This window comes from Aythya marila, assembly GCF_965140915.1.
Source record: "Aythya marila genome assembly, chromosome: 15".
NCBI lineage: Eukaryota > Metazoa > Chordata > Aves > Anseriformes > Anatidae > Aythya > Aythya marila.
In genome coordinates, this window is record NC_139056.1 from 16,189,942 (window position 1) to 16,205,001 (window position 15,060).

At 53.8% G+C, this 15,060-nt stretch overlaps 3 protein-coding genes across 3 annotated transcripts; 1 reads left to right on the top strand and 2 right to left on the bottom strand.

Annotated features, from left to right (window-relative positions):
* Nucleotides 1-688: 688 nt before the first annotated feature.
* Nucleotides 689-9,101, bottom strand: RPL3L (ribosomal protein L3 like; the record flags this gene model as incomplete). Its single annotated transcript, XM_082772633.1, has 11 exons — nt 689-745; nt 2,231-2,350; nt 2,699-2,794; nt 3,442-3,543; nt 3,783-3,943; nt 4,346-4,532; nt 5,518-5,653; nt 6,534-6,702; nt 7,294-7,486; nt 8,098-8,120; nt 9,044-9,101. 11 exons carry the CDS (start codon nt 9,099-9,101, stop codon nt 689-691), a joined length of 1,302 nt encoding a protein of 433 aa, XP_082628759.1.
* On the top strand, nt 9,083-10,619 carry NDUFB10 (NADH:ubiquinone oxidoreductase subunit B10). Its single transcript, XM_082772209.1, has 4 exons — nt 9,083-9,273; nt 9,532-9,670; nt 9,946-10,085; nt 10,414-10,619. The coding sequence occupies exons 1-4, from the start codon at nt 9,126-9,128 to the stop codon at nt 10,509-10,511; spliced, it is 525 nt and encodes a 174-aa protein (XP_082628335.1). The 5' UTR covers nt 9,083-9,125; the 3' UTR covers nt 10,512-10,619.
* Nucleotides 10,620-10,993: 374 nt separating this feature from the next.
* On the bottom strand, nt 10,994-14,093 carry RPS2 (ribosomal protein S2). Its single transcript, XM_082772399.1, has 7 exons — nt 13,912-14,093; nt 13,638-13,727; nt 13,082-13,189; nt 12,357-12,530; nt 12,123-12,282; nt 11,575-11,666; nt 10,994-11,117 (listed from the first exon to the last, which is right to left on the bottom strand). Exons 1-7 carry the CDS (start codon nt 14,065-14,067, stop codon nt 11,037-11,039), a joined length of 861 nt encoding a protein of 286 aa, XP_082628525.1. The 5' UTR covers nt 14,068-14,093; the 3' UTR covers nt 10,994-11,036.
* Between the last annotated feature and the right edge of the window lie 967 nt (nt 14,094-15,060).

A 15,060-nucleotide genomic window follows, 5' to 3' on the forward strand; every position in this document is an offset into this window, starting at 1 on the left:
CTTCTGGCCAAGGAGGCAGCTCCAGAGCAGCGGAGGGCTGGGTTTTCCCCTGCCTGGTTCCCAAAGAGGGTGCAGGATGCAAAGACAGCTTCCACACTCGAGGAGTTGTGATCACCGCTGACCCACGGCATCACAGCTCCAGGACACATCACACCCTTCTCGCTGGCAGCTGGGCTGCAAGGAAAACATGGGCGGGAAACAAGTCCAAAACCTGAATAAACCCATCACTGCCCAGTCTTACCTAGCAGCCACCTTATTGCACACGCATTCCCACAGCTGGATGGATGCCACGTGGGGCTGTGGGGTTCCTGGAGAGAAAAGGCCACGGATCGTGTCTCCAGCTTGACAGAGAGAGTGCTGGGGTGTAAAAGTAAGGGATGGCAAGGGGAGAGCTGGGCAGCAAGGCTGGGCAGAGGCAGGCAGCAGGTTTTTTTTCACCATTCAAAAAGGGAGGGTCCAGAGGAGAGAGCAGGCACTCGGCTGGCCCCATTGATCCCCTCCATATGGGCCTGTCCCGAGTGTTACCTGCCCCAGCCCCAGCTGTGAGGTGCCTGAAGGACATGGTGCTGTGCACAGGTGGCACTGATCACAGGCAGGACACTCCTCCAGAAGGAAGGCAGGCAACAGGCACGGCTTGAAACCCTTTTATTGAAGGTGCCCCATTAGGAAGCCTTGTGTATCTCAGCCCTTACAACTCCTCTTGCACAGCCGGCTTCCCTTTCACCAAGTGTTTCTTCTGAGGGCCCTACAAGAGAGCAGAAAGGAGAGGTCTTGGTGTTAGTGGCACACAGACATGGCTTTCAAGGCTGTGTGGGAGCTGGGTGGAGGAGAACTGCAGCTCTGGCCCCTTTCTGCTTCACAGGGCTGCTCCTGGTCCCCGTTCCCCATCTGGTATCCCTGCACTGCCATTCACCAGCAAGCCCTGGGGCTGCCCTAGCCCTGCAGGCATCAGGAGCAGAACATCAGGGGCCTTGCACAAAGGGTTTATGTATCAGGATCACACATTGCCAGAGAGCTCTGGGCCAGGCCTGCACTCGGGGCACGCTGGGGGGAGCGTTAATTTTGCTTGTGAACGCTGCCAGGAGCCCCCCATGAGGGAGCAGCTCCCGGCTGGTGTTCAAGCCCTGGATGAGGCAAGGCCTCCTGTGACCAGAGGCACCGAGCCTCATCAGCCAGCTCCAGGAGCCTGAGGAGTTTCTGCCAGCTAGGAAACGGGGATTTCTTGGACCAAATAAGTCCGAGGGAAGAGGCCGCAAGAATTACTTCTGTGGCAAAATACTTCCAGCCAAACGTGAAGCTTTAGCACATTATATGCGGGAGAACCTCTCACCCCATGGAGAAAAAGGCAAATGAAACCTCCACAAGCAGGTAAAGCTGTGGCCCATCCCTAAGGCCCCCGCCACGGTTACTCAGGGCTTAGTGCAGACGAGCAGGACACGCACGTCGCTCTCGCTGCAGAGCAAGCTCCTGACACTGAGCTGAAGGAAAACGGCTTAACCTCTAAAAGAGCCCTGCAAAGACACTGCATAACCAATCCCCCTTCCGGGGGCTAAGGAGGCTTAGCTAGTTTCACAGGGATTTCTGGCTGGCAGGCAGGGAACGCAGGCAGTTGTGTTCCTTGCTGCTAGCTGAAGGCCCAGCTCACCCAGCACTTCCTCCATTTCACAATCAGACCTAGGCGCCAGCCTGGTGTAGGCTGCAGAACTATTCAAGAAGCTCCATTTGTTTTGGATTTATTTAGATGATTTTTTTTTCTGCCCTGGATTTGAGAAAAAATATACTGCTTGGCCTTTTTGGAAGCTTCCTGACAGAAAAATCACAAGTCTGGCTGAATTTGACCCAACCTTTTCCTCTTAAGAACATTAAAGTTATAAATCATTCCAAACAAATCAAAGAAGTGCACAATTACGAGTGAAAGGGACCATATGTCCAACACGGTGCCTGCCAAGTTAACTGCTTGTTTAAAACATCCCGTGGTGAATGGAAGCTGGTTGGCCATATGGTGGTATATTATTTGCTAGCTGCCTTGTCTTGGATCACTCACACGACCATCGTGTTCTTCCTTAGCATAGGATCTGCTGTGTGAGTTGAATTCATGCCTGTCTTTTATGCGAGATGGTCCTGATCACTGCCTTGGCCGTTGTTATACCTAGAAGCAGATGCTTGGCTGGACTCAGTCGGTTGCTTTAGCCCCAGCTGCAAGCGTGGCCTGGTGCAAGGCATAACTCACCATGAAAGCCCGCTTCTCCTGAGCCGTCTGGAAGCAGCCGTGGCCAAACTTGGACGTGGTATCGATGAATTTGAGTTCAATGGCTTCCTGAGCCCGCCGGCTGGTGTGCACCAGAAGGGACTGGAAGGGAGAAGTCACAACGCATCAGGCTTACCTCTACAGAAAATCTGGATGTCTGCTCTGATGGAAGCAGGGCTGAAATATCCTAGGTGCACCCATTAGATAACTATCTCCATGAAAATCTGCTTTCTCAGAGGAACACCATGGCACTCGGGTGGCAGGTGATGCCTTGGCTTGTAGGGCAGCTCTGAAATGAGCCTGCTCTTTTATTTCCTCATGGTTTGCTCCCCAGCATCAGGACCCGGTCGATCTCCCTGCCAGCCCCTGGGGCAGAGGTATTCTCCCCGTGCTGAATCTGTTAGTGGACAGCTATGGCCAGGCCCTGCCCAGCACCGGTTGCACTCTCACCTTCCGGAGGGTGAGCACACGCTTCTTGGTGCCCACGACGCAGCCCTTCAGCATGAGGAAGTCGTTGTTGACCTCCCCGTAGTGGGGAAAGCCGCCCTGTGGGGAGAGGCAGAGAGGGTTGGCAGGCAGCAGAGCTGGGTGGGAGCAGGCGTGACAAACTGGTGACATTTTCTAGGGAAGCAGAGGGTAGTGACCGACAGTCCTTCCAGCTAACGATGCTCTGCACCCTTCAGGACACCTGCTCAGCATCACCAGAGCCACACTGACTGTGTGATCCCAGCCAAGCAGCACCCAGTGAGAGCTGGGGAAGCAGGAACCCTGCTGGAGGATGTGGGTAAAGAGAGAGCAGAGCCGGACAGACTCCTCAGTTAGCAGTTTATACATGTAAAAGGGATTTTTTAAAGGGGATTTTTTTTTAAACCACATAACAAACATGTCTCTGTTGAGTATGTTTTTTAAATGTCATTTGTACTTTTTTTTTTTTTTTTTTTTAAACAATGGTCTCAGGTCCTGCCCAGGGTATCAACTGGAAGTGAAATGATGGGCCTAAAAAATGCTCATAGAGCTGGCTTTCCATGTCCAGAACACGAGAAAGAGAATTACTGCTTTTCCTTTGGTGAAATTCAAATAATTTCCTATGCAGCTGTGTCCAGTCAAAGAATTACTTCCCTGGCCCAGATTGCTGCAGCCAGTGCCACTTGCTGTGGGGTACATCAGGCCACCACAGCTCTGTCACCCCTTACCAGAGGTGTAATGGTCTTTTCTGTGACATCGTAGTTCGTTGAGGCGTTGTTCTTCACCACTTTGCCATCTTCCACGTGGATCCCATGGCCAATGCGGTAAATCTAAAAGAAAGGAAATGGAGGCGGTGACTTTCCTGGCCCCACGCTGATGTACAGGGCAGGAACAACACGCCTGTCACTGAGACGTGCCCCTTGAGCAGGAAACAAGCACCTGCAGGGACATGCGGAATGACAGGCCTGCAGATCTCTATGGAAACATCAGAGGAGCTGGAGGGAACTGAGGCCACTGTGCAAAGGATGGAGACAGCAGGGGAGGAAGGCGCAGTGGTGCTGGGCCATACCTTCTTGTTGAGCTCCGTGCGGTGGTGGTAGCCCTTCTGGCCAGCACGAGCAATGGAGTAGCCAACCCGGGCTGGGTGCCAGGCTCCGATGCAGGCAACTTTACGCAAGCCCTTGTGAGTCTTCCTGGGGAGCTTCTTGGAGTGCCATCGGCTCGTCACCCCTGCAATTGAGATTCAGGGCTGGCATCTGAGCACTGGGGGGAGATGCGAGGGGAGGAGGGAGCCTCTTCACCCTTCTGAGGTTCTCAGAAGACACCGCGTTGGAAAGAGACCAAGAGCTGTCCCCAAAGCGAGGGCCCAGGGCATTAGGACTGGTCTCACTTCCCATGAATCTGATCACTGTGATATGTTCCTGCGGAGCACATCCCCCCACACACAGACACACATCTCCACACACGTGGGGCTGGTGAGAAGTGTGAGGCCTTTACATCCCTGTGACACCCCTGAGCCTCCTGGGAGGACCGGGCACAGCAGGCAACATGACCAATAGGACATAAAGGACACTGAGTTCTGCTCAAATGGAAGTGCACCATCGTGGCAGCAAGGGTCCCCCTACTCCGTACCTTTCATCCCATGCCCCTTGGTCACGCCAATGACATCAATCATCTCATTCTGGCTGAAGACGCTGTGCACGGAGACCTGCTTCTCCAGCCTCTCCCGGACCCAGTCGACCTTGTCAGCCACTGTCCCCCCGTTCAGCTGGATCTCCATCACATGGGCCTTCTTCTGCCGCAGGGGGAGCAGCTTCATCTGTGTTAAAACAGTGCGTTAGGGCAAGATGTTGCCCCTCACCCTGTGAGCACGAAGGCAGGGCTGCAACACCCACCACTTGTGAGAGGTGCAGGGGTGAGCAGGGGCCAGCTCCCCACCACACTGCCTGCCTCTTTTATGACAGTCGGGGACCTGGGTCTGCATGCCCAGGTATCTGGGATTTTTTGGAACCCATACCTTGCTCTTAAGCCAAATTGCTCCCATTCTTGCCAGCTAGGCCAGGGGCCAGCCAGCCCCAGGTCACCCTTATGGTAAATGCCCCACAGGTGCCCATCACCAGAACACATCTGGGGCTGAGCATCATCCTAGGATGCAGCTCTGCACTACAAGCCACAGCATCAGTCTCTTATCCTTCGGTCATGCTCCCTCTCCACTTCCAGACAGAGCGATTACTTCTAGTTTCAGCCACAAGGTGCCCTCGCTCCCTCCCAGTCCCAGCTCCCTGCACAAAGCCTCCACCAAATTCCCACAGTGGGACTTTCTCTGAAGGCTGCACCAGCCACAGGAGGTATGAGGCTCTGCCTCAGGCTCCGATGCAGTTGTTAACTCCAGGGATCAGTACGAAAACGGGCCCTGTGTATCCAGCAATCTGCATCTGGCAAAACTGCGTCTGCCAGCGGGTTATTTTTTTCCCCAGCACTTGACACCAGTTGCTAATTTGAGGTGATCATGGGGCCTGAGGTCCAGTGCTGACACAGGGCTCGCCCTGCGCTGATCCCCGGGCAGGGCGCTGTGCTGAGCCTGGCTCACACGGACGGGGCTGGAGTCAGGAGGTAGCTGGAAAGGTCAGCCAGCACCTCCCACCGTCTGCATGCTCCGTCCCACACCCCTCGACCAGCCTGTGCCTGCTCATTCTCCTGTGACCCCACTAGGACACCCCCATGCTCCAGGCTCCCAGCCCCTAACCACGCTCTGAGGACGACCCCGAGGCCCCCTCGCCCACTGCCCTGGGTAAGGCTCTGACCTGCGTGTGCACAATGACACGAATGACCTTGCAGTACTTTTTCATAGCTGCAAAATCCTTCTCCAGCTGCTTTTTGCCATCCTCATCCTGCCATTTTTTGCAGTACTTGGTGAAAGCCTTCTTCTTGCTCTTGTGCCTAAGACAGAAGCGTTTAATAGCTATCAAGAGCTGAACAGTGAGGCGTTTCTTCACCGTGCCCTGCAGGCAGAACAGCACAGGGCCAGATCACCTCGCCAGGCACCTTCCTGGAGGCACCAGGTACCTGCGGGTACCTGCACCATTCCTGGCTGCCCGCCCCATGAGAGGGGTCTCCGAGGTGGGAAGAGGAAAGCGAGTAACGAGCTGCAGAAAGGGCTGGTAATTCAGACCTTTCTGCATGAAGAATCCAGTTGTCTCCCACTGACTGGCTCAGTGCCATCAAAATACAAGCGCAAAATCAGAGCTTAGTGGAGAAAGGAGAACAGCCTCCACCAGGGATCGGAGGCATGTGGTGGGTGGATCTGACGGCCAACACGCGCTTTTGCAGGAGACATGATTCCTATGGTTATGAAATTCGTGTTTCCATTTTCCTCTCTGCCAGTGTGGGATTTGCAGTGTTGCTGTTTACAAGGGACAGGGGTCACATTGTGCATCGATATTCCCCCTGAAAAATCTCTTTTTGCTCCCTTCGCTTGGTACCTAAGCTCAAACATTCCAGTTTAACGGGGAGTAGATGGGCCCAACCTACACAAAGAGAAACCTGCAGCACACACAGTCTATGATATCATGGAGAGCGCTAACATGGTTCAACTACTAAAATAAATTTACATATGCATATGCTGATTCCTAGCATCAAGCTGTTTGCAGCATCTCTGTGCATGACTGAAGAGTTGTTTCACGCCACCCCAGAGCCAGCTGCTGGTAGTTGAGCGGTTTGCAGTGGCTAGGCACCATGCAGAGCCTGGGGGAAAGGCCCACGAGGGACTCCCCACGTGCAGGGGACCCCAGCGACCCACCGCAGCCAGGGAGGCACCTACCAGTTCTTGTAGAAACGCCGCCTGCACTCATCGCTGATGTGCTCAGCAAAAACGGTCTTGAAATTCCTCAAGCCCTTTGGTGTGTCTACATATCCCACGACTCCCACCACCACCATCGGGGGGGTCTCGATGATGGTCACAGCCTCCACCTCCTCCCTCTTGGAGACCTCTGCAGGACAGCAAAGGGAAATGGAATCAGATCATCCCCTGGGAGCCATCCGTGGCCCGTCCCTGTGGCCCACTCAGCAAGGAATATGCTGAGGACAGGATCACATCCTAGTCTCACAGCCAGCCTCAGCCCTTCCAGCCTCCCAACACCACAAGCCCCCTGGGAGGGCCATGTAGGTTCAACCTCCAGGCACCCCCTAGGGTAGATCCTATGGCCCAGCACACTTTAGCATCTTCTCCAGCTTGGAGGGAGCAGAACACTGCATGCCCTGGTGTTTGGCTGCAATCCCAGGGGCATCCCATGAAGTAACATTATAAAACTCCCCATCAATGTGCTCCAGGATTTGTCAGGTAATTACCCCACAGGGTCCTTCTGGCAGCAGGGTCCAACAAACCGCCAGCCACCATAGTAGCATGGGAACTTCCCCCGAACTCCCTTTATGGTCTTTGGCCATCTAATATCCAGACGGCATTCCAGGAGATAGGCTACAAGCTCTGTGCTCTGCCACCTATTTCCACAAGCAGCCTTTCCCAAAACAAGCCCATGCCCTCTCCTCCTGGATGTGACCCCGCTCCTTCAGCAAAGCCTTACTGAGCCCGGGCCTGTGCACCTCCCGCAGGGTGTGTGTCATGCCAGCTTTGTAGCCCAGGAAAGCTGTCAGGTGGACCGGTTTGCTGGGATCATCCTTAGGCCACGACTTCACCCTCCCTCGGTGGCGGCGGCTTCTCTTGTGGGGGAGGAAGCCCAGGTGGCCATGCCTGGGAGCAGAGAACTTGCGGTGGGACTGCAGAGAGGAAGAACGAAGATCAGCCTCACTCTGTCCCAAAAGACACCGAAGGGACCAAGCCCAAAGAACAGTAGAAAATCTCCCCTTTAACATAAGTGAGCACTGGAAGGATTCTGGGCTTTTCCTTCTTTCTGACTTGAGAAAAAGACCTCATAATAGCATGGGCTTCTGTTTAAGTTTCCACCACGTGCATCAACGAAATCAGTAAGTTTCTGGACAAATGAAGCAAACTAACTGAAAACTTAATCTCCCCCTTTTCTGCTTGAAGACTTTCAGGAAGTACATTCTTTAATAGGTCTTCTCAACTGTGATGTTAATTATAACTATTAATTTGATATTCAGAAGCACCAAAAGGACCTGCTCAGAATTCACAGGGGCATGTTCAATGCTTTGTGTCACCAAGGCAAATGGCACCAAGCAGGCACAGGTAACAATCAGAAGAAACCAGAAAGGATGCCCAAAGGAATCAGCAATAACACACACAGGTTAAATATGCACCTTGAAAAAAGAATTAGAAGAGCTAAATACATAAACCCCAATCCCAAGGTCATGTTGAGCCAGGCAGAGAAAGGCAGTAGCACTTCAGAGGGATGTGGACAAATTCTTACAGCACTGGCATCAAGGCAGGAAGCTAGGGGGTCAGTCCAAGCACTGAGGAGTTAGAAGTAAGCCCGCTGCAGCTCCCTTCTTGCTGAGCCCAGTTCCAGCACCTGGCTGCACTTTCCACCACGCTTATTTTCCAGCCCCAGTGGAGTTCTGCTGGGTCCAGCCCCACCTCAGCTGTGCTAACTTAACCCAATAACCCAGCCCTGTTCCTTGTCCCTCTCCATGCAATCCCAAATGTAGCAGCGCCGAGCTTTACAAACCATGGGACGTCTTCAGCCCAAGTCAGCAGCAGGAAGAGGCTATCGCTAAGTGCCTCCCCTGCCTAATACTTGGGATGTTTATCAGTCTGAAGACACAAATTTAGCCACTAGCTTCATTCAGTGCTATATTCATTTCATACTCGGCAAAGCTGGCAGGTTTGACTCTAACAGTTGGGATGTGGTAAAGGTCAGTTGCTGGTGTCTCAGTTTACCGCTCGCCCTCCTGAACAGCCTGAGCGTGAATGGAACCGATCACAATGGCTCCCAACCACGGCACAACTCGGGCAAAGCTGGGGGTCTGTGATTTGGGAGTCAGATTTGGTGCGTTGAGCAGGCTGCTCTTGGATATGGACAGATTAAATGATAATAATGATAATAAATGCGTCAGTGTAGACGGTAAAGACTCGGTGGTTCTGGCTGGAGAAGAGGTGAAGCCAACACCGTGTGTGGGCACGCTCAGGGGTGAAACAAGCAGCGCCATAGCACCGAGGATGCTCAGAGCATCTGGCACTGCTGACAGCGTGAACCCAGCCCCTCCATGCTGAGGGCTGTGAGCTAAGACACAGAGGGGGGGGAACAGGGCCAGCTTCCACCCCAGCCAAGCCCCCACACAGTGCCCAATCCCCCCTCAAGCCGCCGCCATGCCCCCATCCCTCCCACCCCCGAGACTACAACTCCCAGCAGGCACCGGGGCTCGTGCGGAGCATGCGCAGAGCGGCGCCGTCCGCCGTAGAGGACGCCGCCATCTTGGCCGCGTCCCCGCCGGCACCATGGCGGAGGGCCGGGACCGCGAGGTGTACACGGCGCCGCCGCCCCGCACGCCCGTGGCCGACAGGACCACGTCGGTGCCCAACCCCGTCACCTTCCTGCAGGCCGTCTTCAGTTATGTCGTCGACGCGCCCGTTACCTTCGTGCGGGGTACGGCAGGGCCGGGCCGGGCCGCCCCGGGAGCGGGGATGGGGCTGAGGGGGACGGGGACAAGGACAAGGGGATGAGGGGGGGGGGATGGGGGGGATGGGGGGAGCTGCCACACGGGGAGGGGGCACGAACAAGGGCACGGCACGGGCGTTGGGGTGGCTGCACGGGGATGGTGGCACTGGGAGGGACACACGGAGGGATGGACACACGGACACGGGGACATGCAGGGCCGGGGGTGTCTGACCGCTGCCGTTGCAGAGTGGATCGAGAGCCGCCAGGCCAAGAACAAGTTCTACTACTACCACCAGAAGTTTCCCCGCGTGCCCGACCTGAGCGAGTGCATGGAGGGCGACCACCTCTGCTTCTTCGAGGCTGAAGCGCAGTGGAGGAGGGACAGGTAGGGCACCGGGCGGCCTCCCTCGGTCAGGGTGGCAGGAAATCGCAGTATTTTAGTGGATTTTGGGGCATGGAATGTTTTCTTTACGCACCTGAATCACAGCCACCTTTTTACAGAACACTGGCATTCATAGGTGCTGCCCCCTGCACAGCTGGGCTGGGTGGCATCAGCTGTCCCCCTGCAGGGTTCTGTGAAAACCCAGAGCTGAACTTCCACCACCTACCATCTTCACACCTTTGTTCAGCTCTTGTTTTCACACTCGTCTCTCTGCACAGGATGGTGGACCAGCAGATTGTGGAGATCTGCCGGGAAAGGCTCGGTGCGTGCAAGCAGAGGGAAGGACCGAACCAGTTTCAGAACTGTGCCAAAGAGATAGAGCAGCTCGCACAGGTCACCAAGGCCTACCAGGACAGATGTGAGTACTGCAGCAGCCCGTGCAATCTGCTGTGGGGCTGTGAGACAGTGTTCAGAACCGAGATTCCTGCTTGGAATTGTACCTTTGTGATAAGAATTCCCTCTTGGTAAATGCTACAAAGCTGGGCTTGGTGCTCAGCTGTGCTGGGCAGTGACATTAAATAAGCACAGCAGTTTGTCACTGCTGCTGCTGCCAAAGCCATCAGGGCTGTGTGCATCTGTACTGCAGCTTTCACTGCCCTGATGCTCAAGTGCCTGATGTTTCCATGGAGCTTAGTTCCTTACAGGTGAGACACTCATGACCTTCACATGATCCCTTCTCTTCCTAGATGGTGATCTGGGTGTCCATGGAAATTCCAGGACATGCCTGATGAAGCAGAAGCACCGGATGATCGAGGAGAGGAAGGCACAAGCAAACGCATCTTAGATCTGGGTACGGAATGGTTAGCACCTCCTCCTTGGTGCTCACTGAATACTGTTGTGTCTTTGAACTGTGATGCTATTGCCCTCTACAATAAACGTACAACACAGAGAAGCTGTTTCCAGGTCTGCGTTCATCTCTGAATTCACTGCTTGCTGCCACACTCAGTATTTCCCAGCATTTCCCTGCCAGCCCCTTCCCCAGCTGCCATGAAGCAACAGTTCTGCTCTACCCAGCCCTGGAAGGGACCTCCCTCAGAGTGAAAGTTGTGCTGCAGGACAGTATAAAGGCCTGTTATATTCCTTCAGAGCTGGTTCTAGACCCAATTTAGGATTAATGCATGATTAACAAGGATTAGTGCAATGTAACATTCAATTTCATTCAACAGATGTTTAGATTCCAGTCCCCAGACTAAAGCCTACTCAAATCCCCAGCACAGATTTAATCCCGCATGCCCAACGCACCAAGCATCCCATCAAACCAATCAGTTTCTTGTCCACTGATCATTTTATTGTCTTGTACAAAAACCACTTAAGTAGTTGCCACAGCAGCTGCCTGGGTTCTCTGCACCGAGACTCTGGTGTGGGTCTTGGCCAGATGATCAGTGAACTCCTGCAAAAAAAAGTTAATTTTTGTAAACCACTCTCACAGCATCAATACTGCATCCCTTTCCACGTGTATGTGTTGGGCAGGAGGGGATGTTCAGATACAGCTTGTTTTTCAAGTGCTGAGTAAACCTCAGAGTGAAATCCTGCTGCCTGGGGATTTCAGGTGGGTGAACAAGTCAGGGAAGAGGAACTGAGCAGCACTACAGGGCTGGTAACTGCAGTTAGCAGCAGGATGCCCCCAGGTACAGCTGCACGAGGCTGGTTCACAGAACTGCTGAGGCTGGAAGGGAGCTGGAGAGGCTCTGGGAATTATCTAGGAATTATCTACTCCAACCCCCAAACAAGCAGGGTCAAGAGCAAGCTGCCCAGGACCACATCCCATCAAGTTCTGACATCTCCAATGGACTCTAACCTGGGCCACACATCCCAGGGCCAGGCCCGCAGAAGTTCTGTGCTCTTACCTGGTACGGAGACTTGGTGAACACAGTCTCTTTCCAGAGGTCAGGAGTCAGGTAACTGTAGGTCTTGGAGATGGCATCGAAGGTGGCTTTGGCTATTGACACAAGGCAAACGTTGCACATCAGGGTTACAGCCAACAGCTCTCCCGCACCCACCCACGCAGCTTCAGGAGTGTGGAACTTCAGAACGAACAGGGAGACCATAACAGGGTCCCTCTGTTACACGTTCCAAATTCAGGTTTCTTTCTCTCTCCATTTACGACAATTACACTACTTCAGACAAGTGCAACCGCGCAGATTGGGAGATTTTTATTCCATCAATGCATACAGGATTTTATAATTAACTTTGTAGAACTCCACCATCAGCTACGGGAGTGAACACATAGCCTGCACTGCAGGAAGTACCAGCAGAAGGCTGCATCCCTCCTTGAATGCTAGAAGCTTTTGATTTAACACATTTAAAAAATGCTGTAGAAATTATTTTCCTGTGAGCAACAGAAGATTGTCCATACAGACACATCTAACCCATGAAGCAGCAGCCCGGCACTTACCAAAGTTGCCCAGTGTGGCGGTACAGCCCCTGGCAGAAGTATAACAGTCATCGATACCAGCCATCATCAGCAGCTTCTTGGGGACAGGGGCAGACACGATTCCTGTGCCACGGGGGGCTGGGATCAGCCGCACCAGGACAGATCCACACCGACCAGTAACCTGCACAAACACACCCGGTCACAACCCCCAACACACAGCACCAAGCACTGAGACAACACGCGAGCGGTTCTTACCTTGCAAGGCACAGTGTGGGGCTTGCCGATCTTGTTCCCCCAGTAGCCTCGTCGTACTGGTACGATGGATAATTTAGCCAGAATGATGGCCCCACGAATTGCAGTGGCAACTTCTTTGGAGCATTTCACGCCCAGACCAACGTGGCCGTTGTAGTCTCCAATAGCAACAAAAGCCTACGGTTGAAGAAAGGTTTTCAGTGGTGGCTGTGCAGGAACATTCAGACCACAATCCATCAGGGTCTGATCAAAGCTAACTCCAGGTGCTCAGCAGTTAAGTCACAGCTCATCCAAATACACACATTTTAAAACAGTTCCTAAAATTTAAAGCTCATATAGTTTAAGCCTATTTTTCCCCTTAAAACTTGTCTTCTATATAAGAAACAAAAGACAGGATTTAGACTCCTGCTACAGCCACAGTCATCAAAATCCCAGCAGCTTTGAAGGAGCATTCCCTGTCCACAGGAGAAGCTTCATCTACCACAAACCCCAACATCACAGAAGCTGTGCAACTGGATTTTGTGCTAGGGCTGTTGCAGTGTAACATTTAAAGGCATTAATATCATTTTAAAATTAAAAACTACAACCTTAAAAATAGCAATCACATAGTAATACATACTAGAGAAGAACATCAAAGAATCTAGACTCACTTATTAATAGGACACACAGAAAGCAACAAGCTAAATTAAGTTTTTGATAAACAAAAAAAATACAATAGAAAAAGTTACCTTAAACCTTGTACGCTGACCAGCACGAGTCTGTTTCTGGACAGGCATGATCTTCAAAACCTCATCTTTCAGAGAAGACCCCAGGAAGAAATCAATGATCTCTGACTCCTGCAAGATTCAGTCATTTAATCCATAGCATAAAGCCACACTTTCCAACTAGCCCTAAATGCAACCAGCATGGCTCCCACAAACCAGTGTTGGCTATATAAACTCAAAAGTTTAGCTAATAAATATGTAAGTATGTTAAGTTATGCAGATATTAGCTTATTCTACCTTGCCAAGCAGTTCTATAATATAACTGAAATTTTGTTTTTCCATCACTGAACAGAACTCTTAGAATCATTTGACCAGAGTGCTACCATCTCAACACAAGGAGAAAGACAACACAAATTTCACTACTCTTCACACTAAATAAACAGAGTGGACAACTTCTATTGATCCGGAATTTAAATGAGAACATACTTCCTATGAGCTTTATAAACAAACACAGCACCTGAACTGAACTACAGAGCTCAGATTAGCATTCTACTGCTTACTACCATCCACAAAGCCTTACCTTGATGGGAAGCGAGAAGAGATAAATCTCCTCAAGAGATTTGATCTTCATATCCTTGACCAGGCGACCAAGTTTGGTGACAGGAATCCACTACAGAAGCAAACAGCAACAATGGCTCAGCAGCCGCCCCAGGAGCCAACACCCCGTGCCCCATCCCTCAGGAGCACACCAGGGGTCCCTCCCCACCGGCTCGGGGCCTGCCCGCAGACTCCAGCCCTGCCGCTGCCCCCCCCTCACCCCAGGCCAGCCCCCGCCGCCCCCTTCCCCTCCTTACTTCCTTATCCTCCGCCTTGCCTCCGCGGGCTCCACGGCCTCTGCCTCGGCCTCTCCCTCGGCCACGCCCGCGGCCCCGCAGCCCGGTCCCGAAGCCTCCGCGGAACCCCCCTCGGGCGGCTCCCGGCCCTCCCGCAGCACCGGCGTCGTCCGCCATTTGCTACAACACAGAGAGAGGCGCCTCAGCCCCGGCACCGCCGCCGCCCCGCTGGAAATAGCGGCGCGGCGGAGCGACGGGGCCCGGCCGGCATCCGAGCAACCGGGCGCGGCTGCCCCCGAGGCGGCGGCGGCCCCGATGGCGGCGGATGGAGCGGAGGCCGCCCCCGCCGCCATCCCGCCCCGCCGCCATGCCGGGATCCTTACGTGAGCTCAGAGTAGAAGGCCGCGGCCCCGCGCCGCCCGCTATTTATACCCAGCCAGATCTCGCGAGAGTTCCGCCCGCCCCGTCCCGCCCCGCCAGCCCCGCGCGCTGAATGCGGGATGCGCCGCCGGGGGGCGGGGCTGCTGCGCGGACATTTATACAGGGCGCGGGGCGGGCGGGCGGGCGTGCGCATGCGCAGGCGCCTGGTATAAAAGGCGCGCACGTTGAGGGAAGCGCTCATTGTGAGGGGAGAGGTGAGGCGGCATGGGTGATCGCCTGTGTGGAGCGGGTGGTGGCGTTTTGGCTTTTTGCAGGTTTTAAGCGTAGGCTGAGGTTGCTGTGTTCGCGTTCCTGCCCGTACTGGTGCTGGGTGGACGTGGTGGGGTTCTCGGTGAGGGGCTGGGAGGGTGTGCCTGGGTCTGGGGGTTGCCTGGCACGGTCTGAAAGTCACCTCCGGTCTCCTGTGGCCCTGGTGAGATAACTGTGCCGACAGCACGAGGAGCATTAAGCTTATTGCCCACGGCGATGATGTGTGGGGAGTAAAACCCATGTTCCTACAAGCAGCTTTACCACAGCTGCTGGGGGCTGGTTGTGCCTGCAGGGGTGGTGACAGCCCTCGGCACGCTGTGTTTCAAGGGGGACTGAGCTGTACCTGCTGCACGGTGCCCTCGGCTCCCTTGTGAGGGAGAGCTGCCAGCAGTAGCGCCCTTATCTCTAACTTCAGTAGGATTTGTAAATCTTATCGATGTTTCTCTTCTAGATGAGCCTTAGAAGACATAATGGTGTTGT